The sequence below is a fragment of the Pollachius pollachius genome, assembly GCF_949987615.1.
Source record: "Pollachius pollachius genome assembly, chromosome: 4".
In the NCBI taxonomy this organism is placed as follows: domain Eukaryota; kingdom Metazoa; phylum Chordata; class Actinopteri; order Gadiformes; family Gadidae; genus Pollachius; species Pollachius pollachius.
In genome coordinates, this window is record NC_136937.1 from 8,628,968 (window position 1) to 8,654,910 (window position 25,943).

Below are 25,943 nucleotides of genomic sequence, written 5' to 3' on the forward strand. Positions count from 1 at the left end.
AGAATAAGTCTATTTTCCAATAGTGCCACGGTCCCCTCATATCACGATACTATCGGCTGATTGATTCAATAGCGCGGATTTATGCATCTTCAGGAGGCAGACAGAGGCGGAAAGAAGAGGGAAGATACACGGGAGGGAGGGGGAAGTTTATGTGTATAGAGGGGGCAGAGGCACGAGAGAGAGAGAGAGAGCGAGAGAGAGAGAGGGAGGGAGAGAGAGAGAGAGAGAGAGAGAGAGAGAGAGAGAGAGAGAGAGAGAGAGAGAGAGAGAGAGAGAGAGAGAGAGCGCAGCCTCTGATGCTGCTGCTAGCCGCTCAGCTGCAGCGGTTGCCGAGTCCCCACCCAGAGGAAACGGAGAGAGAGAGTAGGGAGGATAACAGGGATGGATGAGGACGGAAGAGCGTGCGGCACCTCTGTCGAGGAGCTCGTATGCTAGCAAGCGTACACGCTGGCCAGCAGACACGGTAAAGCCGAATTCCTTATCAAATCAATTTAGCGTCCTTGTATTTTCCTCTAATCGACTCTCTCTCTCTCTCGCTGTCTCTCTCTCTCTCTCTCTCTCTCTCTCTCTCTCTCTCTCTCTCTCTCTCTCTCTCTCTCTCTCTCTCTCTCTCTCGCTCTCTCTCTCTCATTGTCGCTCTCCCCCTGTGTCTATATTTTACGTGATTTCCTGTCTGCAAAACTGTTCGCGGCTTGCTTTATTTCTGTGGTGCGTGTGTGTGCGGTGACAGAGAAACAGATAGCTTGTGTGTGTGTGTGTGTGTGTGTGTGTATGTGTGTGTGTGTGTGTTTGCGTGTGAGTGTGCGTATGTTTGCATGTGTGTGTGCGCGCGCGTGTGCTTGTTTGAGAGACAGATCCACACAAAGCTGACAGACAGGAAGACAAGACAGACAGGGAAAACAGGGGAACATTGCGTCTCTTGTGACACACTGCTATGCTAACAGTCTCTCACGAATAATGTAGGCACCTGTTCTTATAAATTAAGGTGTGTGTGTGTGTGTGTGTGTGTGTGTGTGTGTGTGTGTGTGTGTGTGTGTGTGTGTGCGCGTGTGCATGTCACATGTGTGTGGGGGTGGGTGGGTGGGTGGGGGCCGGTACGGGTGTTCCTTGTGTTCGTGTGTGTCCATGTGTTTGTGTGTAAGTGGTCAGGGCATTGGGTCCATTGGGAGCAGCGTGAGTGAGCCTGTGTGGAATTATTTTGGGATCATTGCGGTGTCTTCACTATTTTAACACTAAGAATCCTGAATGCAAAGCAATCCGTTGACAGCTGTAGACATATGTTTTATCATCATGATGGACATCTGCAAACAGTTTATGCATGTGTGTGTGTGTGTGTGTGTATGTGTGCTTGTGTGTTTATGCCTTGTCACTATCTGCTTTGCCTTTCCTGATTCCTGGCTGAGTTGGAGGTTGCCATGGTGACCCATATTAACCCAGTCCTAGGTGATTGACATTTGTCCACCATCGTCACTCGCCCTCATGAGACCAAAAAGTCACAGCATGTTTAGCGTGTAGCGTGTAGTGTGTAGTGTGTAGAGTGTAGTGTGTGTGTGTGTGTGTGTGTGTGTGTGTGTGTGTGTGAACGGGGGGTGTATGAGGGAGCCTGTGTCTAGTTGTGAGCTAAATGTCACATGACACAAACATTGGAAGACATTAAGGAAAACATTGCTGGTGCCAGTTACTTTGGATATTTCGGCTGTAGGTAACACACTCAACCCTCCATGGTTGAAATGCATCTCTTATCCATGCAGTATGCATGTATACTACATGTTGACTTATATAAATGGACCGGGAAGTTATGTTTAATCCCAGAGCCATTACTATCATGGGTGCCGATTCTACAAGTATTGCGATGAAGTTGAGCCATACACTTGTAGAGGATGTATTTCATGAGGCACTTTACCAATGCACATCAAACATCAGTCGTCCGGACTAAACAATGTAAAGTATATACATCGGTAGCCTCCACAAAGAACGTTTATACGCTGCATATGAAAGTGTAACAAGGTCATGACGTTTTTGGTGTGAGAGGTTTTGTCCATGGAACCCAAGGCAACTTAGGGACCTTATCCTTCTGATCTTCTTTGGAGAAAGGAATAACTCAAATGTTTTAATATGTTCGAATATTATGAATACCTAAGCTTGCACAAAGAAAATTGCCTAATGTAGGTTGATGGAAGAAATTACATATATACTCTGAGGAAAATTGAAATCTTTGTATGAAGAGATTTGTGGGACCTTTCATATATTTTGTGGAACATGGTAACTTGGGGAATGTGCTGACACACGGAGATCACGTGAATGATTTAAAAATGGAAAACCCCTACATTAACGCCCCTCATGTAGATGTATACTCACATGTACATGCAAACCTAAATGTACATTATACAGGATTATATAAAAGTACATTATATAGAAGTATAAATGTATTATAGGCCAGATCATTCCGCACGCTGTTCCTCATGTCCTAATTAAACGCAATTGAAATGATGGACCATCTAAATGAAACAGAGGCAGAGGCAATTAGCATTTTGTGAAATGTAATTCAATTCCAAAGCCATGGCACGAGAGGCACCTGCTGAGTTAAACACATTAACTCTTGTCCTTTACTGTGTGATGAGCTGAAAGAGGCCAGTTCAATACAAGCCCTCTTTCTGAGCCCACTCAGTCAGCATGTGAGGCTTCTAGCCTCCTGAAACATCACAGGATAGTAACAGGTGTGGTCTCATATTCCATATTCCTGTGTGTTTTGTGTGTGTGTGTGTGTGTGTTTGTGTGTGTGTGTGTGTGTGTGTGTGTGTGTGTGTGTGGCTTAGTGGCCGTAGTGAAGATTAGAGGGTAAAATACATAAAGAAAATGAAAAAGTGATATACAGCATTGGCACACAGCTCTCACTCCCCTTTTCTGTTGCACTTGTATTCTCTCCCTCTCTCTTCCTTTCCTTGCTTCCTCTAGCGCTCTCTCTCCCTCTCTCTTCCTCTCCTTGCTCCCTCTAGTGCTCTCTCCCTCTTGTCTTAGCAGAACTTCAGGGGGAGGCCGTAGAGAGCCTGGGCTTTATGGATGGCTATCGTTAAGATGTTAACGATACCACTGCCCTTATTGATACTCCTTATCGATCGGTTCTTTCAGAAGAAGATAAAATAAAAATTAAGAACATGAAAAAGACATAGCTTTATTTTTCTCATTATATGTAAACTTTCTTCAGGAGCTGCAGCTTACATGTTCTGAATAAATAACTAATAAATTTTTTAGTATTAAGTATTAAGTATTAACAGAAAAAGAGAGTAGCATAGGGCAATTGCAATTGGGGAGGCATGCAGCTGCCAAAAAGCAAAAATCCCTTTCTGGCGTATGGTCATGTAAAGTTGCATGAGTGACTTTTTAAATCTGAAGAGGACGGAGTTATACCTTGTTTTCTTTTTTGTGACAGAGATATTCTACCAAAGAGAAACTCATCAGCCCGGCTGGATGAAGTTTTCTGAATGGGATTTTGATACTGTATTTCTACAGCAGCCAGTCTACACAGTGTCGACTTGAAACCTTTACAAGGCACATTATTACAGTTTACTAGTGCCGGCTGAGTTTTTGTTCGCTGTTAGCCAATTACACGCTATAGATCCCCACCTCCAGTAACAAGATTGAGTTTTAAAGAAAATAAAATAAAGCTAAAGAAAGTGAAATGCTCGATCCCAAGATTTAGCTAGTTATCAGACTTAGGTGATTCGTCTAAAGTCTAACTTGTGAGACTAGGCTTGAGTCAATCAAACTATTTCCAGGCCATAGAAATACTTGTCTTTACCCATCTCCATAAACGTAATTGACAATTTATGAATAAACTTTTCTAATGGGTCTACCGGAAGGGGCGGGACTTCACCTCTCTATAGGGCACCAATCGCATCTCTCCGAAATATTCGGAAATCCCAATCTCTCTCTCTCTCTCTCTCTCTCTCTCTCTCTCTCTCTCTCTCTCTCTCTCTCTCTCTCTCTCTCTCTCTCTCTCTCTATGTCCTCCCCTTGCCTTACTTGCTCTGTCCTCTCTTGCCCTTCTTCTGTCCTCCTGGCTCCCTTTATATTTGTAGGCCTGGAGCCAGCTTTAGAATGAGGTAAATAAATTGTGTCTCGTGGCTCCTCCCCCTTCTCTTTGTCCTCCTCCCTGTCCTCTCCCTCCTCTTCCTCCTTGTCCTCCTCATGGTCCTCCCTTAACCCCCCTCCCCAGCACCTCCTCCTGGGAGGAGAAAGTGGGCATAGTAGAAAGAAGGAATGACAAAGGAGATGTTTTCCCTCTGACCAGAAGACCGCCCCCCCAGTTGAATCAATAATAGGAGTTAATGGTAGGATTCATTATTACTAATAATCATGGTGATTTACACACCATATCGACACACAAGGCGATGGATTCGAAACCTTATAGAGCTACGCCGGAAACTAAGTAGGTAATGCAAACTCGTGGCGACCTGGGTTCAACTCCCTCTCCCTTCCAAATCAGTCCATAAAGGTACAATAGCTCATGAGTAGGTGCTGCGTAATGGTCGTTCAGGGTGTGAAATGAAGTCCTCAACATTGTTTATCGTCACGGTACGACAATCTATTCAATTGACGATCCGTTGCCACCGAGCGGACGGCTTGGGCGACTGCTAGTGAACGATCGGCCAGCCGTACTAATCATATCTCTGCCTCAAGACAGCCACTGGAGTGATCCCTAAATAGTAACAGTTACATGTTTGCATGTGTGATCACGCATGGCAACCCATGCCCAAGAAAAACACGTGCGACCCACAACCAAGATATCCCTCGTTATTTACATGTTCACGAGGGCTTTACGTTGACCAAGTTGTGGGTGTTTTTTACATTCCTATGTTAACGCTGGAAAGACAAGGCACACAGACACACATGGCCACACACGCTCGTATGCTCTTTGCTTTGGTGCGTTCACACCGCCTCATGTCGTCTTCGTGTTCCCTTCCCAGCACAACATGTTGTCTTTTCATGTGTTTTCCTTGGACACAATTCTGCTGTTGCTCTGCTAAATAAATATCTTCGATGTGCGATGTGTTGATGAGTGATTGTGAAGGGTTTTCAACATGTTCATCTGTGGTGTGCTCTGTTTGCTTTACAGTGTAAACACAGACACACGCACGCAGGCACACACACGCACATGCACAGAACATGCACTTCTGTTGTGCACATTCTGGGTGTGCACACAGTGCACATTGGTCTAATGTATTTTTGGTCACCTTTTGTTATTCCTCGGTGTTTGAACAAATGATTCAGCCGTTGCTCATGGTGCTGTGGCTGCTGGCCGTACAGGGTGGAGAGAAACCGACACCGGATATGTTTTTCTGTGGTCAGGAGCACTTTATAAAGTATGATCAGTGAAGTCGTGGTGGTTGTACACACTATGTCCGGTATCTGTAATCCATATCTATATATCTTGTAGCTGTATTTGTCTGCAATAGAGTAGTTCCTATAGTAACGCTGCAAGTCATGTCCCTGCCTTTCGTGTCTGTGAGTGGAGCCTGTGTTTGTTTGAATGTGTGTGTGTGTGTGTGTGTGTGTGTGTGTGTGTGTGTGATTTTCTGTCTGTCATGTCTGTCTGTCTGCTTAAACCGGTTAGATATTATGCAAACCGATGTTATGTACCGACACTCGGAAAAAAAAACATCAGTAAGTTGTCTTGATGCTAAACATAACTTGTATTGCTTTAGAAATATGCAACAAAGAAAGCATCTTAGAATAATATTATGTTTGTTTAGAACCAGAGCTACACAGCTGAGCACACAGTGTATGCATTGTCATGTGGGGAAAGACGATAGCCAAGTGATAATCATGCTGAGTGATAACTAGCCACAGAAGCTGCTGTCCACAGTTTATTAGTAGTTGTGTTGGATGTTCTGAAAAAAAAAAAGACTGCAAAGGAACTTTCAAACCTATCATAGCATGGACACCGTTGGCCATGTATGTTAATGCTAAAGTCACATCAGTGCAATCCAGATTTGCCTGAGTTTCGGTTTTGAGAATCAGGACTAGGTTGTCGCCGGGGATTGGAATCGGTCCGTATGTGTTGCGCTGTGTTGGCCGGCTTCCACACACATAAAGACAGTTACATGTGTCTTCATCTATCATCGGTCAAAGGTGTGTAGTCTGGAGTTTGGAGTATCAAACGGGTTTAAAAAAACAGGGCACCGGCCCAACCCGACTGTGTATCTGTCGGTCAGCGTGTCTCTCTATCCCTTTGTCTTGTACTTAATTGAACGAGACAGTGAGTAAGCGCTGTATCGGCTGTAAAAGCACCATCAGTGTACGTGTCATTAGCCCCGTGGAGGAGGTAAAAGATCATTTCTTACTCACGTTTCTTGGCAGCTCATCAAGACACACTAAAGTCAGAGGCAAAGATGCCGGGACATTGCAGAGAGGATAGATAGGTCAGAGAGAGAGAGAGAGAGAAGCGTGTGGATATGCTTGTAACAGGTCTCCTCTCTCTCGAACTTGCACTCTCACAGTCTTTTTGTTCTCCCTGGTTCACAGGAATATGTTGGACTTGGTCTTTTAGTCTTACTCTTTTGTGTGTGTGTGTGTGTGTGTGTGTGTGTGTGTGTGTGTGTGTGTGTGTGTGTGTGTGTGTGTGTGTGTGTGTGTGTGTGTGTGTGTGTGTGTGTGTGTGTGTGTGTGTGTGTGTGTGTGTGTGTGTGTGTGCGTGCGTGTGTCCGGTGTGCGTGTGTAATGCAATTTCAACATGTTCCTGAGTTCTGGCCAGAAAGTTGAACGTTGTGGAACATGCTGCCACCGATTAGAGGGTCACAACGTAACCTGGTCAGGACATACTCCTTCCTTCTGCTTCTTCTCCCTGTCCTTTTCAACCTCTGTCCTTCTCTCAATATCTGCTGCCTCCTCTCCTCTCTGACTCATGACCCGCCTCTTTCCTTCTTGTCTCTCCAATGTTCTCAACTCGTTTCACTCCGTTCTTCTTCGTCCGCTGTTTAGCTCTCGCCGTCTTCCTCTTTAACTCTTAGTGCTATCTCTTGTGCTTTCCTTCTTTAACTGCTTCTGTTCAATCTTCTGTAAATGCTGCATTTGGTTGGACTATTTTCTGTCTTGTCATTTTGCGGATGCCTTTAGCCGGCCAAAACAGACTTTTTAAAATGTCATTAAGGAGCAGGTAGGGTTAAGTGCACGCACAAGGATGCCTTTAAGTAGACCGCGGACATTGAGGAACTTCGAACTCAGAACCTTTTGGCTGGGAGTCAAAAACCCTTACCACTAGACTACCATGCCCCGTTTAGATACTGGGTCCAAAGGGACATGTACACCAAGACTCAGACTATGTTAACAATCACCCTGTTATCATTTATGTATTTTGAATGCAAAATTTGAGGTATCGCATTAGAAAAGGTTGATGGAAACGGCAACATTCAAGAAAACGTTGCTCAAAAAAACAAGTGTAAAAAGTAGTTGTTATGCATGTTTGAGGTGGTTTCTGATGCGCTAAATGGGAGATGGAAACACCTTTGCCAAATAACAGAGAGAGACATAGAAAGAGAGAGAGAGAGAGGGGGTGGAGACAGAGAGACAGATAGTGTGTGAGAGAAAGACAGAGAGAGAGACAGAGATGAGTCAACCCTTTTCTGATGCAGCTGATGTGACAGAACCTGTCCGCCTATTGCTACTTGTCACTGAGCTGGGCCGACCAGAGACCAGCCTGTAAAGAGACAGCCGAGGAGGATGCAGTTGTCCCTCAGGGGTGGTGGCTGTGTGAGACCAAGATGAAACCCCTTACGCATCCTTCATCAGAGGGGAATCACCTAGATCCAGGCAGAGGATTTGTAACCTGCACAATGGGGATTGTTTTAATGTGTTCTTTACGGGAACGTTTGGTGTGATGACAATATCGTATATTATGTCATTTATTATTCACAAAATATAACCTGAAAATATCTGTTATGATATGTACATACCCACATTTGCAAATATTAACACCAGTCCTGTTGTACTGCAGCATGCACAGGTGTAAGTGTGTGCACCCTGTAAGCGGTCTCATAGGGCATTCATTTTTTTCCTACTGTATTATCATCATCCGACACAAACCAGGAACTCTCTGAAAAGGCGATGCCGTATTGTAGACCTGTTGCAACTGTGCAATGGGGTCATGTGTGAATTATTCAGCGTACGTGCAGTGCGTTTTGCTAAAGATTCGCGTCACGTGAGAGAGACAGCAACCGAGTGTGTGTGCGGTAGCGAGCGTGTGTGCGTGTGTATTTCATGGTTGTGCTCAATGGTGTGGCCATTAGTGCGGGTCATGTGCAGGAGAGCGTGTATCGGCGATGCGTATGCATGACATGTGTGTGTATTTGTGTGGGCGTGTGACTTTGTGTGCCCGTATGTAAAGAGTAAGCGTGAGGTCTGGCCATGCGACGGTCGGTCTTCCCCGTGTAGCTCCTTCCCTGTGCTGCTCGTTGACACTGCCGCCCGATCGCGATCCGGTCTCCGTACGCCCGGTGCTCTTGGTGCTCGAGCGTCCATGTTTTATATGTGGGGGGACGAGCGGGAACAAAAGGTCCTGCCCATGTCTGTTCAATCATGTCATCGACCTGATCACCGGACTACACAGCCCTAGTTCACCTCAGACCTCATCACAGTGTATGTAGAGCACCCCTCTCAGTGTTCCGGCACGCAGGCACACACACAAACACGCAGGCACGCGCGCACGCATGCAGGCACACACACACACACACACACACACACACACAGGCATGCGTGCACGCACGCACGCAGGCACACACACACACGCACGCACACGTACGCATTCACGCATGCACGCATTCACGCATGCACGCACTCACGCATGCACGTACGCATAAAAACATGCATGCACACACACACACATGGATGTAGCTACAATAGCATGTACATACACAGGGATTGGACACACACACACACACACACACACACACACACACACACACACACACACACACACACACACACACACACACACACACACACACACACACACACACACACACACACACACACACACACACACACACAAACACAGCTGCGCCCTAACTGTATCCATCGGGGCATTTGTCTCCTCTCAGGGGCTAGATGTGCCCATGATGCACATCTGGTCCAGTAAGCTCCTCAACTCTGTCCGGTTCCACAAACAGACATTTTTTGTAATTCATAATCATAGATACACAGATAACTAAATAGATACAAACATACATACATACATGAATGGATAAAAATATCCAAACATACATACATACATACATACACATATAATATACATATATATATATATATATGAATGAATGGATGCAAACATACATATCTAGATTAAAATATACATACATACATACATACATACATACTAATGTTTTGTACATGAAGTAATGCAGCAGTGCTAGGTGGAATAGCATGGGAAGGGGGCGAGGAGGGCTAGGGGAGGATGTGAGGATGTGTTTTACATCTCTTGCTCTAGCCCTGGCTTGTCTCACAAGAGACACTGGCCTGTCTGCTGTGCAGAGCAGAGAAAGGGCGTGGGGGACCACAGACAAACACACATGCATACATGTGTTGCGCGCGCACACACACACACACACACACACACACACACGCACACACACACAATCACACACAATATATCTGAAACTGAACTAGAGCGTAATTGTTAGGTAGATAGAGAAGTGGGGGAATGTAAACACGCACCCCCCTGAGAGAGTTGTGCGTAGACAAACACGCTTTATCCTGTAAATCCTGGCTGTACACACAGCATCCTGCCTTGGAGGTGGAATCTGAAATTAATATATATTGTATGGCATGGATGACTTTGACTTTACTTTGAACTAGTTGTAAGGGTACCTACTTAAGACTCGACTTTTAGCTGATGCTGAGCACACGATCAAGTTCTGCATCAAGGCTAAGCCACCATGCTTCTTTATGCACGCTGCACTTTATGTTACCCCAACCCCAGCCCTGTATTTAGAAAAATAGACTACTCCTTTTTAGTGAGAACCTTCTATTCACGACTTAACATGTGTTAAATAGAAGGCCAGATGGCAGAGAGAACACATTTGTTCAAACATAGACAATCGTGGTCACTAACTACACTGCTGCCCACTGGCATTGAAGCTTGCTGGTGCTTCAGACCTTAGCTGACCACTCGGTGATGCGATAGAGAGAAATGATGTGAGCACCCACAGGTTGCTAGCTCTAGAAGTTGTCTCACTGTTTCTAAAATCCGAACCTAATCAAGAGAAAACAGGTGATCCTATGTTTCTGCCAACCTCCGTAAACCAGTTTGTGAACCTTCTACTCTGCTCCGAACTGCAGTTGCGCTCTTTGCTGACGTCAAAGTGCCCTTTTCAGAGGCACTTCAACGTCCTTACAAAGGCATACTGGCGTCAAGGTGTGTGAAAATGGGTTGAGCTCCATCTGAGAATCTGCCTTGGTTTGATGATGTCCATGAGAGAGTGAGCTTCTCGGACGCCTGTACGTCGGGTATTATCTAAACCATACAACATTTGGATTGAACGTTTTCAACAGAGCCACCCCTGAGAGTAGGCCTTTCTAGAAGCACCCAGGTACTTTTTACATATTCCACCCCACTATTGGCTGTTGTGGAGGCTCTCAGGGAAAACTGTTCCCCCACACTGCTAACATTCAGAACCGAGATAGCTGCTAGGTCAGTCAGGCCCATTAATCCGATGTTTCCGGGTCACGATCTTTCGTGGCTAGCCGATTAATTAGCGCACATTTTGACTGGAGAGACTGGAACTAATGAGTGAAATCCACTGACTTGGTGTTGGCTTGGAATGATAACATGGACACTTTTGCACCGAGATGTTCAGTGATTATCTATGTAGGTACAGGATATTGTATATATTTTCTATATGGAAGCTACACGACTGACTGCTAGATTCCAATGCTAATTCATCATTGATATGTGATTTATGATGCCATGTCATTTTGAGAGTGATTAAATCATTATGATGGGAATGGGAATACGGGACAGCTGGTGGAGGAGCTGTCTCAGGTCTGGACGCTGCAGCCCTCAGATGGTTCTGAACAGACAGCTTCTGCTGCTACACAACTCCTACTGCCAATGTCTACAAACTAATAATGCTCACACTCATTCTGCTGCTATTGCAGACTCTCAAATTTGGGTGACTTGTCATTCTACAAAACCACTAAGTAAACAAACGTCAATGTGCGTTGTGTGCAAGATTTACATTTTCATACTGTCAGATGTCCGGGGGTAAGGTGTTTTGTTTTTGCAGGTCGTGGGACATTTAACCTGAATGCTGACGTGCTGCGACCATTTGTGTGACGAGATGTAATTCAAGAGTCTCTGGTGGAGCAACATTAGGAGGCTTTTAATGCAAGCCAGTTGCACTCACATGAAACAAGTGCTTCCGTGTCTTTATTTCATTGTTTCACTTAAAGGTGCAGTATCTAGCCAAACGGACTTGGGGGTAATTTAATATATTGTTCGTAGGTATGGTTTAATCAGAGTATAATCCCATGTAAATAAGGCTCATCGGCAACGGATGTTGACATTTTTCAGCACGCTGACGATTCTTTCGACCCTTTACTCGAATCCCAACGGACAAACGACAACATAGCTATGACTATATCCAAAAGGAAACTGTTAGAACAGCACCCCCTCATGTTATCAAAATCAACTTATATTCACGTACGGCATGGATGAAGACGTATCGCTCTGTCATTTACTGTTTGTTAATGTGTGAAAGAAATCGAAACTATCAACCGCCTTCAATGTAAAAATACCTTCCTTTGTGAGCTCTCACCTATTGTTTCACATTTACAGACTTATAATAACTAAATACAATTCATAAATCTATCAAGGAACCTCATCATTTGACACTGGGCTGCTCGATGCTGTCATACACGATGACATGGGAAGTAATAGCGCCTAACACAATACAGGCCAGTACAGGCCAGCGTAGTCATCGCTATTTAAAGGGCCACACACTGGCCCTTTAAATAGCGACAACAATATTACATTTACATTTAGGGCATTTAGCAGACGCTTAATGTACGCAATATGTTCAGTGTTTTTGGGATTTCATTAAGGCCTACATGCAGTATATTTTACATTAAAATAAAAAGGATGTAAAGATCTATATGGGTCTATATAGGTGTACAAGTGTCCATATTGGGCTAAATTTAAGCAGGAAAATGTGTAAGCTTCTTAGCAACACAGCACTATGAGAGCAGATGCACATCCAGAAGCTAAAGTGGTGGGCTGGCTGGGAGTTTTCAATAATGGTGTGTATCTGTGTGTGTGTGTGTGTGTGTGTGTGTGTGTGTGTGTGTGTGTGTGTGTGTGTGTGTGTGTGTGTGTGTGTCAATGCATGCATCGTTGAGGAGCAGAATGGAGTTTTCAGAGTGGTGGTCCAGTAGACATTCCTGAATATCTCAATTTGGCCTCGTTTACTGGAGAGAAAGGTATTGCTTCTAAAACCTTTTTTAGAATTTTGATTGTGTCTAGATTTAGATCCTCCATTTGTTTACACAAAAGGCACAACATGCTTATATCTGCCTCAGCCGGCTCACATGTAACGGGCGGCAGTAGCTCAGGAGGTAGAGGGGGTTGGCAGTTCAGTCCCCGGCTCCTCCTAGCTGAGTGTCGCTGTGTCCCTGAGCAAGGCACCTAACCTAAACTGCTCCCGACGAGCTGCCGTTGCCTTGCATGGTTGACTCCGCCGTCGGTGTGTGAAGGTGTGCATGAGTGTGTGCAATATTGTAAGGCGCTTTGGGTCAAAGCGCTATATAAATGCAGGCCATTTACCATTAACAAGAGTCGCCAGCTTCATTTGCATAATCACATGCAGGTTTCAGGTTTGTACCACATAGGCGACATGGTCTGCACCCTCATCTCACAGAGCGGGCCAAAAAAGGACCAAATCCTATTCATATGAACCAAAGTATAAAACGCTCAGGCATGGTGGGTCTGTTGTGCCACAGGATATGCGCAACACAGCACTTCAAGCACGAGCGCCAACCCTCCATTGATTAAACAAACACCCATAGATGAGCTGACGTGGTGCGCAGCGGAGATATGTCGGCCTCAATACAGCCGGCTCGCTGGAGTTAAAGTCTAGTTGCGATGCCTTGATTACATACACGCCGCGGGGGGTGGTGCAGACGTGAGGCAGGCTGACATGCCCCTGAGATGCTTTCTCAGTTTATTTTATCACCATATCATTGAAGTCTGTCGAGTTGTGGAGATAGACAGCATAGCCCAAATATTTTATCATCCCCGAGGACAAGACAACAATGTATCACCCGATGCTGCTATGGAGGCAGAACAATTATTATTTTTTGGAAGAATTTATATTGCTTTTTTATTGCTTGTTTGTAATTGATGGACGCTCCCTTAAGCCAATCGAATTACTTGGTCAGAACTTTCTGTTCTATTATCGATCTATCTACTGCGCTTATTTTGCCATCCTACAATACCCATCAGCCACTCTGCCTCCTCACTTCCCAAGCCATTTCCGAGACACGCCCAACCATTAACACTGTCGAAAGACCACACACACACACACACACACACACACACACACACACACACACACACTGTGTCTTGATCAAATACAAAGAGGACTAGACTCTTTCTCTTTTTATATATCACAATACATAGAACAATACACAACCCGGCAACAGTCTAAGAGGTTGTTTTATGGAAGATTATGGAAGGCAGTGTCTAAAAATAACCCCAATTACGTTCTTAGGGTCCTATGTTCCCAGGGTCCTATATTTTGTGCATTGTGTTTGAGTCAAATTTGACCCGAGTCAATTTAAAATATTTCGTACATAAGTGAGTGATTTTATCCTGTTTTATTTATTGGAACAAGGCTTTTTATTTATTCTTAAATTATTGAATTTTATTTTGATGGCCTCTTCCAAAGGTCACAGTTCTATTGTGATATTATCACTGCATTTGTATTTTGACATTTCACCAGTGAGATGCTAGTCACAACTCAAACTAATAAAAAAACATGTCTTTGAAGAAGGATGAAAGTGTGACAGTAAGTTTAGAAAAAAGCACAAATACAAGGCTAGTTTTCACCTCAGGATGTATGAAGATATGCTTTTTGTGATTCGATGACTAACTATTTAATAAGTTCCCTCGAGTGCAGGCCTCTTACACTGAGAGTCATATGGAAGTGCTGGGGAACAGAAAACCCCTTTGGCGAAGTCCCACAATAGTCCATGTCTTATTAAGCAAATACATGGTTGGGGAACATCCTTTTCGGGGTCCAACTTTGGGCTTCATAGAACTGGGGAACATAGGACCCTGGTATAGTAAATATGTTGAACTGGGGAACATAGGACCCTGGTATAGTAAATATGTTGAACTGGGGAACATAGGACCCTGGTATAGTAAATATGTTGAACTGGGGAACATAGGACCCTGGTATAGTAAATATGTTGAACTGGGGAACATAGGACCCTGGCATAGTAAATATGTTGAACTGAGGAACATAGGACCCTGGTATAGTAAATATGTTGAACTGGGGAACATAGGACCCTGGTATAGTACATATGTTGAACTGGGGAACATAGGACCCTAGGCAAATTGGACCCTTTGTCATGTTCTCATCATATGCTGTCTTATTCTGGGGAACATAGGTTGTTGGGAACATAGGACCCCAGGAAGGATCTTTTGAAACTGCTAGAGCGTTTCTTTTTTACCACGCCAATCCTTTTCAACCTGTTTGGGTCCTCACCTGTTTTAAGTCCCTGAATAAGTCCGCCGGTGTGGGTGATTAAACCATCGTCAACGCCTCTCCTGGCTTCTTCTACGTGACTGTGATGCTCACAATGAGCCCCTATTATATTTATATTATATTATTATAATTCGATATTTGATGTCATCAGTCAATTGGCGATAAACAGGGTGCTGCTGTTGCTCTTGAATCCTCCCTAACAAATAATTTGTCTCCGTGCTATGTCATTTCCCCCGCCGTTTGCGACACAAGAAAGGGAGAGCTTGGCCGTCTCAGCCCCTTCAAACCGGCCCTTCAAACCGGCCCTTCAAACCAGCCCTTTAAACCGGCCCTTCAAATCGGCCCTTGTATGCCCGTCAGTATGCTCTGTTACGGAACGGACAGTGGTTCCAGGGCGGCCGTCAAGCCGCCAGCCTGGGCCATTCCCAGCAATTCACGTCTCGTTTAATTGATAAATGAATGAATACCAGGAAAAAATGCAGGAAATATAAGTCCCTGGATGTCAAGGATTTCCGTGTGAGATTAGCCCCTTAAAAAATGTGTTATTTCGTGGAATAAAATCCTCTTGAGATCCCTAGTCCTCATTTAAAACCAGGGGCTCCAGCCTATCACATGGCTGGATAGTGGGTTTCATCAGGGAGTTTTTGCCATGGCAGTTCTGCTAAACTCTACACACTGCACCTTTAATACCTTTACCCAAATCCTCCTAATCTGGTTTGATGTAGTTTGAAGTTATATGTTAACCGACATTCATAGTTTATCGCATAATAATGGGTTAAGCCTTCACCAAACATTATAGCATGATGTTTCATGTGTACAAGCTGTCTTTCAAGGTAGTTTGCGTGAAGCAGAGCCATGGTGAATGTGTCCCCTTTTCTTCCTTCAAGGTTGAGCACAGACATGAGGGAGAGACTGTAGGCGGCCATTGCTCTGTCTTGACTATCGCATTAGCATTCTACCTCCATTTCTGTGGGCCAAAGTCATCATTCCCCTGCGTTGTGGCTTGCAGAGATGGGATGTGGTGACCAGTACATCACAATGAGAGTGAATGCTCTTCACTCCACTCCTCTACTTGTTAAAGATGCCAGCAGAGCAGGCCCGTAGTACCGCACATCTTCCCTTGTGGTTCGGTGACATGCAGACGTTACTTTTGCATGCTTAACACACTTATGTATACACACACACACAGACACACGTGCACACACACACACACACACACACACACACACACACACACACACACACACACACACACACACACACACACATTCAAATACATACTAGAATGGATCAAAGCATAGTAATATCCACACATAAAGCTACGTTAAAAAAAGGTACTAATCTGCACTGTTAATACTTAGTTATATTTAGTATTTTGTTTTACTTCAACAGATGAACAATCATTTATAAATGGTTTATCCAAATCAAACTTAATGGTCTGTGTATCCTCAGGGTTAAAATCAAAAGCCAACATGATCAAGGCACCATCTCTTCAACCAACCTAGTTCTATCTGGCCTCCATTGTGGTTATGCCATTGACTAACTGATCATTTGACTGTCAACCAGCAAGCACTTTCTCTCTTCCACACCACGTCATAGCCTTTCTCTTCGACTTCACCACAAGATTCAAATGTATTTCGTTATGGCCCTCCATAAAGGAAATGTATTCCCACAGCCTAATCGTCGCATAAACCACATCCCGTAAACAAACAACACGTCAACACACAGCATGTAAACAACATCCTGTCAACAACAGCATGTTAACAAACAGCATGTAAACAACAGCATGTTAACAAACAAAGTGTTAACAAACAGCATGTAAATAAACAGCACGTAAACAAACAGCACGTTAACAAACAGCATGTTAACAAACAGCACGTTAACAAACAGCACGTTAACAAACTGCACATTAACGAAGAAACAATCATCCAACACTATGGCCCTTTGACACTGAGTTCCTAAAGCGCTTTCTCCCCTGAATCTCCATTCCAGCCCATTTATGTCCCTTCCTGCTCCTCCCCCACTCCAAGGCCCTCCCCTTTCTTAGTCTCCCTCCATTTCTTTCTCCCAGTGACTAATTGTTAATAACAAGGTAATGGATGGTGACAGCGGACAGCTGTGGCTTTAGTACTGGAGACAGCGTCTTACAGAGCGGTCGACATGTCACCTAACGCACACACTTGCACATGCTGCACGAATGCATACACACATGCACACATGCTGCACACACACACACACACACACACACACACACACACACAACCACGCCCAAGCACTCACACTCCTCTTTGCTAATTACATAACGGTTCTAAAATGGATGGGATGATACTTATGTTCTTGAAAACTACATAAGGTTATAATATATAATTTTTTCTGTCTTTCTCCTCTATTTTGCCAGAAAGCAAAGCTCCATGCGGCCCTGCAAGAGCAACATCGTCTTAACCTCGAGCTGATCAACCACACCCTCCGTTCCACCAAGTATGACCAGGTATGTAACACACACACACACACACGCACGAAAGCATGCATGCATTCTTGCACGCTGACATACAAATATAAGGAAATTGCTATATTTATATATAGATATATAATATATATATTTATATATATAAATAAAGCTATATATATATATATATATATATATATAGCTATATATATATATATATATATATAACGATCAATAGTCGTATGTATGTCTACAGGATGCTCAAGGCATCACCCACATCGACCAATCAATAAGCCAACACCATTGCTAGTTTCATTAATGTGTATATGGCTGGCAGCCAGTGGGTCTTTGCAGATGCATCGTAACCATATATATATATATATATATACATATATATATATATATATATATATATATATTTAAAGTGTATCTTGTATAATTTGCATGAAATCTGAACCATTCACCCTTATTATCTGTTTATCTGTTTGTACCTTTTCAAATATGTGAAACCAAACATGATTCGGTTTAATGACGAATGCTGGGTACACACTAGATCAATTTTCTAATTTAGATAACGTGAGAGACCACATATCTAACGATAGTATATGATACATTTCCTGGCGTGTGGAAGGAAACAATTATGCCAACACAGCACACCACAAATCTCGCAACACGATAAAAATCGTGAATTCAGTGTAAACAAAGTGGCGGACATCGGTCAGGAGGAACTAGCTATACTCGCTTTTGCAATCGTTTTTGTATGGAAAATTCGAAATTCTATTTGATGTTCCTTGAAGACAACCCCACTTTTGCTTTTGCCGCCATGGCTTCTGTTATGATGGCTTGATGAATTTTTGGCGTTGAGTCAGCCTCGCTTCCGATTGGCTGTGGTCCTGCCGACATGACCATCAATTGTCTGTGTCCTCGGCTGTCTTCGTGCCCCCCCCCCCCCCCCCCCCCCCCACACTACAGGCCATCAGATGGAAAATATTGAACATGTTTTATATTTGCGATTCGAATCAGTGAGGCCCCGATCCTAAAAAAACTTAAAACACACCACACCACTGGATAATCTGGCCCAAAACAATCTGTAGAACCATCAGAAAATGGGGGCTTTGCCGACCATTGTCAGAAATCTGGCACAAATTCACACTGATTATCCTGTAGTGTGTACCCAGCATAAGTTAGCTCCATTTTCATAGCATCATGGGACCATCCTGATCTCGCATGTTCTCATTGTGAGAAAAAAGGACTTTAGTGTTGCAGGAAAAGGCGACTTACACAATGATTCCTTGCCTGGAATTAATCCTTTAAAATTGCCTCCCTCAGATGTTTAAAAAAAGATGTTGTCTGTTCTGCTTTATGAAAAAAAGCTGTGTAGATGAATGCATTGTTTTCTTCGTACCAAGGTGTTTAAAAAGATCACTCAAATGATAGTGGCAGAAATCCTGCCTTTTACGCATGCATATGTGTTTCTATACGCATTGTGTTTGTGCACGTGTGCTTTACACGCCGGCATTGAATAAGTGTAATGCTACTCTGATGTACACTCACTCTCCATTGACTTATTTACGTTTTTTGCGTCTTTTCTTTCAATTCCGATGAATCGGAATCTAAAATGAATGTCGACTTCAAAAAACCCAGAAATTACCCAACACATGTCCCTTATGACATACCCCCTGACTCAATTCTACCAACCCAATCAATAAATTGGATCCAATTAATGTGATTCTTAAAGATATTCACGACACGAGGGGAAACGCGGCCCTTTTCAGTCGCATAAGCTTATCTGTCCCGGTAATTAATGAACAGATTGGTGTGTTCGTGAGAAATGGTTTAGAGCTGGGTCTCATGAGTCCGCCAGGGAAACCATCTCCCGTTTACACAGCTCCTGAGTGATGAAGCAGAAAGCTCCAGTCAGCAGCTCTTCTTCGCTCATCCTCTCCCTCGTTCGCGCTCTCTCCCTCGCTTGCTCTTTCTGGTTTTCTCTCTCTTGCTCTGGGTCTCGCGCTCTCTCTCTCTCTGAGGTCGGATAGGGTTGATTTAGACTTGTGAGACCACACCCGATCTCGCAAGTTCACACTTTGCTTCTCTCTGCAGATTGCTCTGCCCCTCGATCCTGTTGAGAGATTATTCCAAACATTTCAAAATGCTTGGACGGATCAGTGTGCACCTTGTTCTTTATTTACTGAAACTCCCTCCCCAAGCCCTGCCACTTCAAAAAAAAACAATCGCATAGCCCAGCAAAGTTCAGCAAAACATTTTTTATCCGAAATAGAATGACTGAGTAACGATGTTAAAAGATTAACAGCAATCTGCACGGAAGGCTTTTCTCAGATTAAATTATGGGTTTTGCTTTACTTCCAACTGGATTCGGCAAGAGCAAATAAAGCAAGAGCCTCACTCTGATTGGCTGGGGCTTTGTGAACAATGTAAGGACGCAGACGTTTGGAAATCAATCGCTGCCCAAGCCCAAGTCCAGAGTGGTATTGGACTTGGATACTGCGACAAGAAACTGTGGATATCCGGATGGTCTCATGAGGCTGGAGCTGACTCACTTCTCACATAGACGGCAAACTCCTAACCATTCCCCTCGGCCAAAATTATTTTATTTTGATTATTTATTCAGGAAGTGAGGAAAAAAGATTAAATCCAAAAACGTGTATAATATCTAGCCTTCTGAGACATCCCGATCTTGCAATTTCACATTTCAGTTTCTAGCAGTCTGTTCTGGATCCCGGAGACCAGTTTTCTAAACCAGCGTGAGGGGAAGACGTTTAAGTTAATGAAGAATCAAGGAGTGCCACAGTCTGCACACCGTCAAAAACAATGGTGGTTGTAGCAATGGACAGAACAATTGCAACAATTTGATCTGAAGAAGACAGAATAACAATGGCAAACATTAATTTGCACTGTAGGCTTCCCTTCCTTTAAAGATGATGTTTGCTTTTCTTCCGAAAGCAAAGAGTCATTTCATTTCAGTGTAAAGCCGTGCCTATATTTGGGAATCATTTAAATGCTCAGACATTCACTGACAAAAGCTCCTTCCACTTTCTGTGTTAAAAGAGGCCAGACTGATCCTCGGCGACAGTTTCTAAACGTGTACTTTCGAGATCAGGATGGCGTGTCATCCACTCCTCCCTTTTGTTTTCCTAAACTTTCTTTTGTTCCACTTTCCACTTTCACTTGCCTCCACGGTTCGCGCCGTCCCTTTGAACATGCAGTAAGGAGCCGTTGTGTGTTGACCCGTGTGCGGCGCAGGTGCGGTCCGACTACGAGCAGCTGAGGCGGACCTTTGTGCTCGTGAGGCGTGAGAGAGACGCAGCCCGGCAGGATAGGACCCACCTCCAAATCAAAGTAGAGAAACTGGAAGAGGTTCTGAAGGTGTGCTTTGCGTCTAAGACATTACTGCTTTACGTTACTGTGTGCATCACCTTCTTGATACATTAACGTTTTGGTGTGGGTTTTAATATGACAAAACGGATGTCTTATTAAAACTCTCAAATGCACTATAAACTTCAATGCATTATAAACTTCCAAGCAATTATTGTTGAGCATTGTAAATGAACAGCGGATATTAATTGCTTTTCACGGTTTGAAATACACTTTGGAGGTTTGCCCTCACAAAAACAGGACACTAATACAAAACAAGAGAGGCACATAAATCACAGCGTAAACTGTCATCGGTTTGATGTCATTGTTTGGTCGTCTGTGGTTAGAAGCCCTACTTTGTCATTACAAATCCCCCCCCATCTCAGTAGGGTTGTTTGTAGAGCTTATTGAGGAGAGAATTATACGCTAAGAGCAACGGACCCACTTCTGAATACAACAGAACAAATGTGTCAAATTCTAATTGTGTATTGACTCTGATGATAGGAAGAATGTATGCTGCCGAGAAATAACACCATCTTCTGTTGGGGGGGGGGGAGCAGAGAAGAATGTAGGAGGAGAGAAGCTTGTGGCTCAAAGTGCAAACAGCTGAATTGTGGTTTCAACAGGGATACAATCTGCTAATCAAAGGAACATTAGCACATCCCCTCCGCAGGAAAACAGGACACCAATCAGTGTATGTGTATTATCTCGAGGAGCTTACATTGTGTAACGTGACGCAGGCAATCAACCGAAAGGCTTGCATAGATTATTTACATCAATATCACATACTTTTTTTAATCGAGACATGGCCTCATTACTCCCATGAAAGTGATGCTACCCACGAAAGAGCCGTCATAACGGTCAACATTTTTGGCAAGATGTCAAATTTGAAAACAAAAAAAGTTTGCACATGTTTGGGAGAATATCTGGTAAAACACTATATAATAAGGTGCCATAATAAATAGCAAACTAATCATAACCTAACCGTTTGTTAATATGTGTTAATTGTTAGTAAAATATCAATTTGGCACAAGTTTATAATTTTTTTCACTGGACACAGTGTCGCTGGTTATGGGTTAGGCATAGGGTCATGTGTTAGGGTTAGGGCCGTGTGTTAGGGCTAGGGTTAGGGTTAGGGCCGTGTGTTAGGGTTAGGGCTGTGTGTTAGGGTTAGGGTTAGGGCCGTGTGTTAGGGTTGGATTAGGGTAATGCAAACAACTAATATTTAATTATGATGAAAAAACTATTAACTTGTGCCAAATAGATATTTTAGTAACAATTAACAAACATTAACAAAGGGTTAGGTAATGACTATTTTGCTATTTATTAAGGCACCTTATTATAAAGTGTTACTGAATATCTTTTGACGAATATGTTGGCCGGTGTTCACCATGTACATCACAGGATATTTAAAGGCACGGCCAAAAAAATTGCTGAATTGAGGTCGGGCCAAGAGTTGATCAGTGCTCCATCTCACCTCACCTTCTGCTAGCACAAAGGCTAAGTGGAAGAGGAACCCCTCAGTCCTGTCTTCACAGTGCAGTTCAACGTGTTCTTGAACAATGCAATTAGAGTCCCGACTGCATTAATGCCTTTAATTGCTTTCTTAAGCCGACAGAGTCATTCACCCTGTCTTAGTGGTCTGGTTGAGAACGACAATCAGACTGCCTTTGCTTTGTAAAAGTAACATCTGTGGTACAGACGTGTGTCCTGAGTGACGGCCGCGTGAAGTTTTCTGCCTCTTGTGTCGTTAAGCTTGTTGATCACGCTGTGTGTGTGGCTCAACGTAAGTTAAGTTACCCGCGGAAGTTCTGCAGTGAGCGAGAGAGAGGAGGGCTGTGGAGAGAGAGTCCAATTCTTCTTTTTATTATGCAAGGCAGCGGGACTCCTCTAAATCACTCCCCCAGCCAAAGAGGCTTTGCTCTTCCACTGTGACTGAGAGAGAGAGAGACAGAGAGAGAGAGAGAGAGAGAGAGAGAGAGAGAGAGAGAGAGAGAGAGAGAGAGAGAGAGAGAGAGAGAGAGAGAGAGAGAGAGAGGAGAGAGAGGGAGAGAGAGAATGATGACTGTCAGAGCTTCCAAAGCTCCTTTTAAAAAAAATATTCTTAAGCCCCTCTGTGAAACATCTCAGGGTTATAAGTGTGTTCCTCAGTGATGTGACAGCTGGCATAAGCCATGCAGATAGGGGCCGCCACGCACTCATGACTTGGCTAGTTTGGAGAACGATGTTGATTCTGTGCGTGTGCCACGGCTGGCAGGTGGTTGATGAGTGGAATTAGGTCCTCTCTAGTGTGGTGTGGGAGACATAGTAAAACATTTGGTAGCGCTTTGGAATAACTGCAACTTTGAAGCACTAATAAAGCGTCGTCCCTACGTTAATACTCATTGGTAAGAGATTCATAATCAGTTCTAAATTATTGACAAAATAATGAGATAATGGTTAATAATTTCATTTAGAAAGTGTGAGTTGATAATTCTACTAATACTATTTTCTAATTATCTTATTTATTATTTATAACTGATTATTAATAGCTTACTAATGAGAATCAATGTATTAATAATGCTGCATAAATGAGGATTTTTACTTCTGCTTTATTAATTGTTAAAAGTTGCAGTTATATTAAATTGCTACCAAACATTTGAATTAAGTGGACGATGACAGATATCCGTTCAATGGATATACACAATAGAGGCTAGCACACTGAGGTGATTGTGTGTTGTTTTGTTCTTGTTTCATTCTAACTAACCTCCCGGAGACTAAAGCCTTGGTCTCTCATCTCAGAGACCAGAGCCATGCTCCCTGGTACCTCAGACTAGAGCAATGGTCCCTGGTACCTCAGACTAGAACCATGGTCCCTGGTACCTCAGCCGTGGTCCCTGGTACCTCAGACCAGAGCCTTGGTCCCTGGTACCTCAGACTAGAACCATGGTCCCTGGTACCTCAGACCAGAGCCTTGGTCCCTGGTACCTCAGACCAGAGCCTTGATCCCTGGTACATCAGACTAGAACCATGGTCCCTGGTACCTCAGACCAGAGCCTTAGTCCCTGGTACCTCAGCCTTGGTCCCTGGTACCTCAGACCAGAGCCTTGGTCCCTGGTACCTCAGACTAGAACCATGGTCCCTGGTACCTCAGACCACAGCCTTGGTCCCTGGTACCTCAGACCACAGCCTTGGTCCCTGGTACCTCAGACTAGAACCATGGTCCCTGGTACCTCAGACCACAGCCTTGGTCCCTGGTACCTCAGACCACAGCCATGGTCCCTGGTACCTCAGACCAGAGCCTTGGTCCCTGGTACCTCAGACCAGAGCCTTCTGTCCCTGGTACCTCAGACCAGAGCCTTGGTCCCTGGTACTTTAGACCAGACCTTTGGTCCCTGGTACCTCAGACCAGAGCCTTGGTCCCTGGTACCTCAGACCACAGCCTTGGTCCCTGGTACCTCAGACCAGAGCCTTCTGTCCCTGGTACCTCAGACCAGAGCCTTGGTCCCTGGTACTTTAGACCAGACCTTTGGTCCCTGGTACCTCAGACCAGAGCCTTGGTCCCTGGTACCTCAGACCACAGCCTTGGTCCCTGGTACCTGAAACCGAAGCCTTTGCTCAGATAGATAGTGTCGCTTGCATCCCGTTTCTCGTCACAAGTCCCGAGGCTTATAGTTTTAACCAAACGCTGTGTTTTCATGTCTTCATCCCATGCTCCAGCAAATGCACGATGTCGCAAAGGAGAGACAGCGGCTGCAGGTAGAGCATGAGCGAGCCCTGGAGCTCCTGCACGGCAAGCAGAGGGAGATTGATTTACTGCAAAGGGTAAGAGCAAAACCAATATGAGCTAAGCCAACATATAGAGGATGTTCGTGTTAAATGATTCCATAGTAGCAGCACAGGGGTTTGGGATGAAAGCTCTGATGCAACTAACGCACCGCTCAGCGTCGGGTCGTAGGTCACCCTCTCTGAAGACCCTTGAAAATATCATGGCAAGTAAATCTTGAGGAAGATGATCCATCTTAGCCAAGTGTCAGTGTCTCTCGGGTGAAAGGCACATTCTGGTTTCACCGAGGCTATGTCGCATAAAAGCGTTCGATAATGAATAATGCCAGTGAAAAAAAGTATGGATGGACCTCTCTCATCCCCTGCGTCACAAGAACTGTGCACTTTAATTGCATAGAGAACACTGTTTTACATCCCCAGAAACTACTAAACTGTAGCTATATATAGTAGATATAGTATCCTATCTTTGTAGAGCTGCATGCTGTTAATGTTTCCAGGGTTGTTGGTTAACAACCCCTCACCTCCAAACCCATTATTCGGTTCTTCGTTTGGCCCATAGGTAGCGTGGGCCAAATAGAGACCCTTGAGATGGGAGTGTTCTATGTGCGTGACACTACAATGCAGTTTGCTTCTACTGCTGTACGAGGGCCCTGTCCTCTTCTATTGTTAATCCCATCTGAATATGTCTGCTCGAGCACTGTAGCTCTGACGATCTTGTGATTCGTCTGACTACTGTGCTGACGGTCGTGTGTCTGCCTGGCTCAGCTCACCCTGAATGCAGCGTCAACCGTCGCCCTGTGTGTGTGTTTCCGTGTTCGTCTGTGTCTCCCACAGGCTCCACTCGAAGCAGACCACGAACATGAAGGAGCAGTGCATCTGTTAGAGGTACGTCTATAAAGGACTCCTGATGTGATTACCGTGGATACAATGGTGCCTCTGTATCCACCGTGCGTTTGCTGCCTTGTTTAACCTCATGCACCAAAGATGGTTAATCCACCTCAAATAGGACCAGTGTGATGATTTGACCATCAGTTTACCCAAAAGCCTAATTTTAAGGTACGTTCAGATAGGATTAAAGCGACAAAAACAACAACATCGACAATATAAAATAAACTTCATTTATTTCATATACTAGATGAGGACAGAATGTGGAAAAATTAAGAGCCAGATCTTTGAGCCATTATTAAGTGTCATCATCCTTCAGTTTAGCCTAGTTCCGTTAAGCTATCCTGAGCATGATAGCACTGGTTCACACAGCTTTTTTACATCCCTTGCTCACCATGTCTGTGGCCAAATCTGTAATAATCGTCTGACTTGCGTTGATCAACCGTCACCGCAAACAAAATCAAATATCCGTCACAACCTCAGTCGGCCAAAAAAGGTCTGCGTACAGCTCCTCTCTCCTTTCCCAGAGTAAGGGCTTTATGTCCACAACTACACCCACCGTTCCAAAGTTGAAGTAGGGAGTCAAGAGGAGGGCCGTGTCTAGCTTTTTGGATTTCCTCTGCAAAATATGTATTTTTCGCATAGGCTCTGCACTATTTTCGACGCTGTGGATTATAAGGCTCCCTGCGATGCACTGCTGGCACAATTATGTTATC

The 25,943-nt window shown here is 44.1% G+C and overlaps 1 protein-coding gene across 2 annotated transcripts in view; it reads left to right on the plus strand.

The window, feature by feature from the left end:
* The first annotated feature begins 367 nt into the window (after nucleotides 1-367).
* The window catches only part of rimbp2a (RIMS binding protein 2a), a 57,061-nt gene continuing 31,485 nt past the window's right edge, over nucleotides 368-25,943 (plus strand). Inside the window, exons 1-5 of one of the 2 annotated variants that reach the window (XM_079734114.1) lie at nucleotides 368-463; nucleotides 17,158-17,247; nucleotides 20,467-20,589; nucleotides 24,277-24,381; nucleotides 25,177-25,227. In XM_079734114.1, the coding sequence (XP_079590240.1) occupies nucleotides 386-463; nucleotides 17,158-17,247; nucleotides 20,467-20,589; nucleotides 24,277-24,381; nucleotides 25,177-25,227 (447 nt within the window). In that variant the 5' untranslated portion in view covers nucleotides 368-385. The remainder of the gene's footprint in view (nucleotides 464-17,157; nucleotides 17,248-20,466; nucleotides 20,590-24,276; nucleotides 24,382-25,176; nucleotides 25,228-25,943) is intronic. The other variant, XM_079734115.1, reaches the window with a different exon arrangement.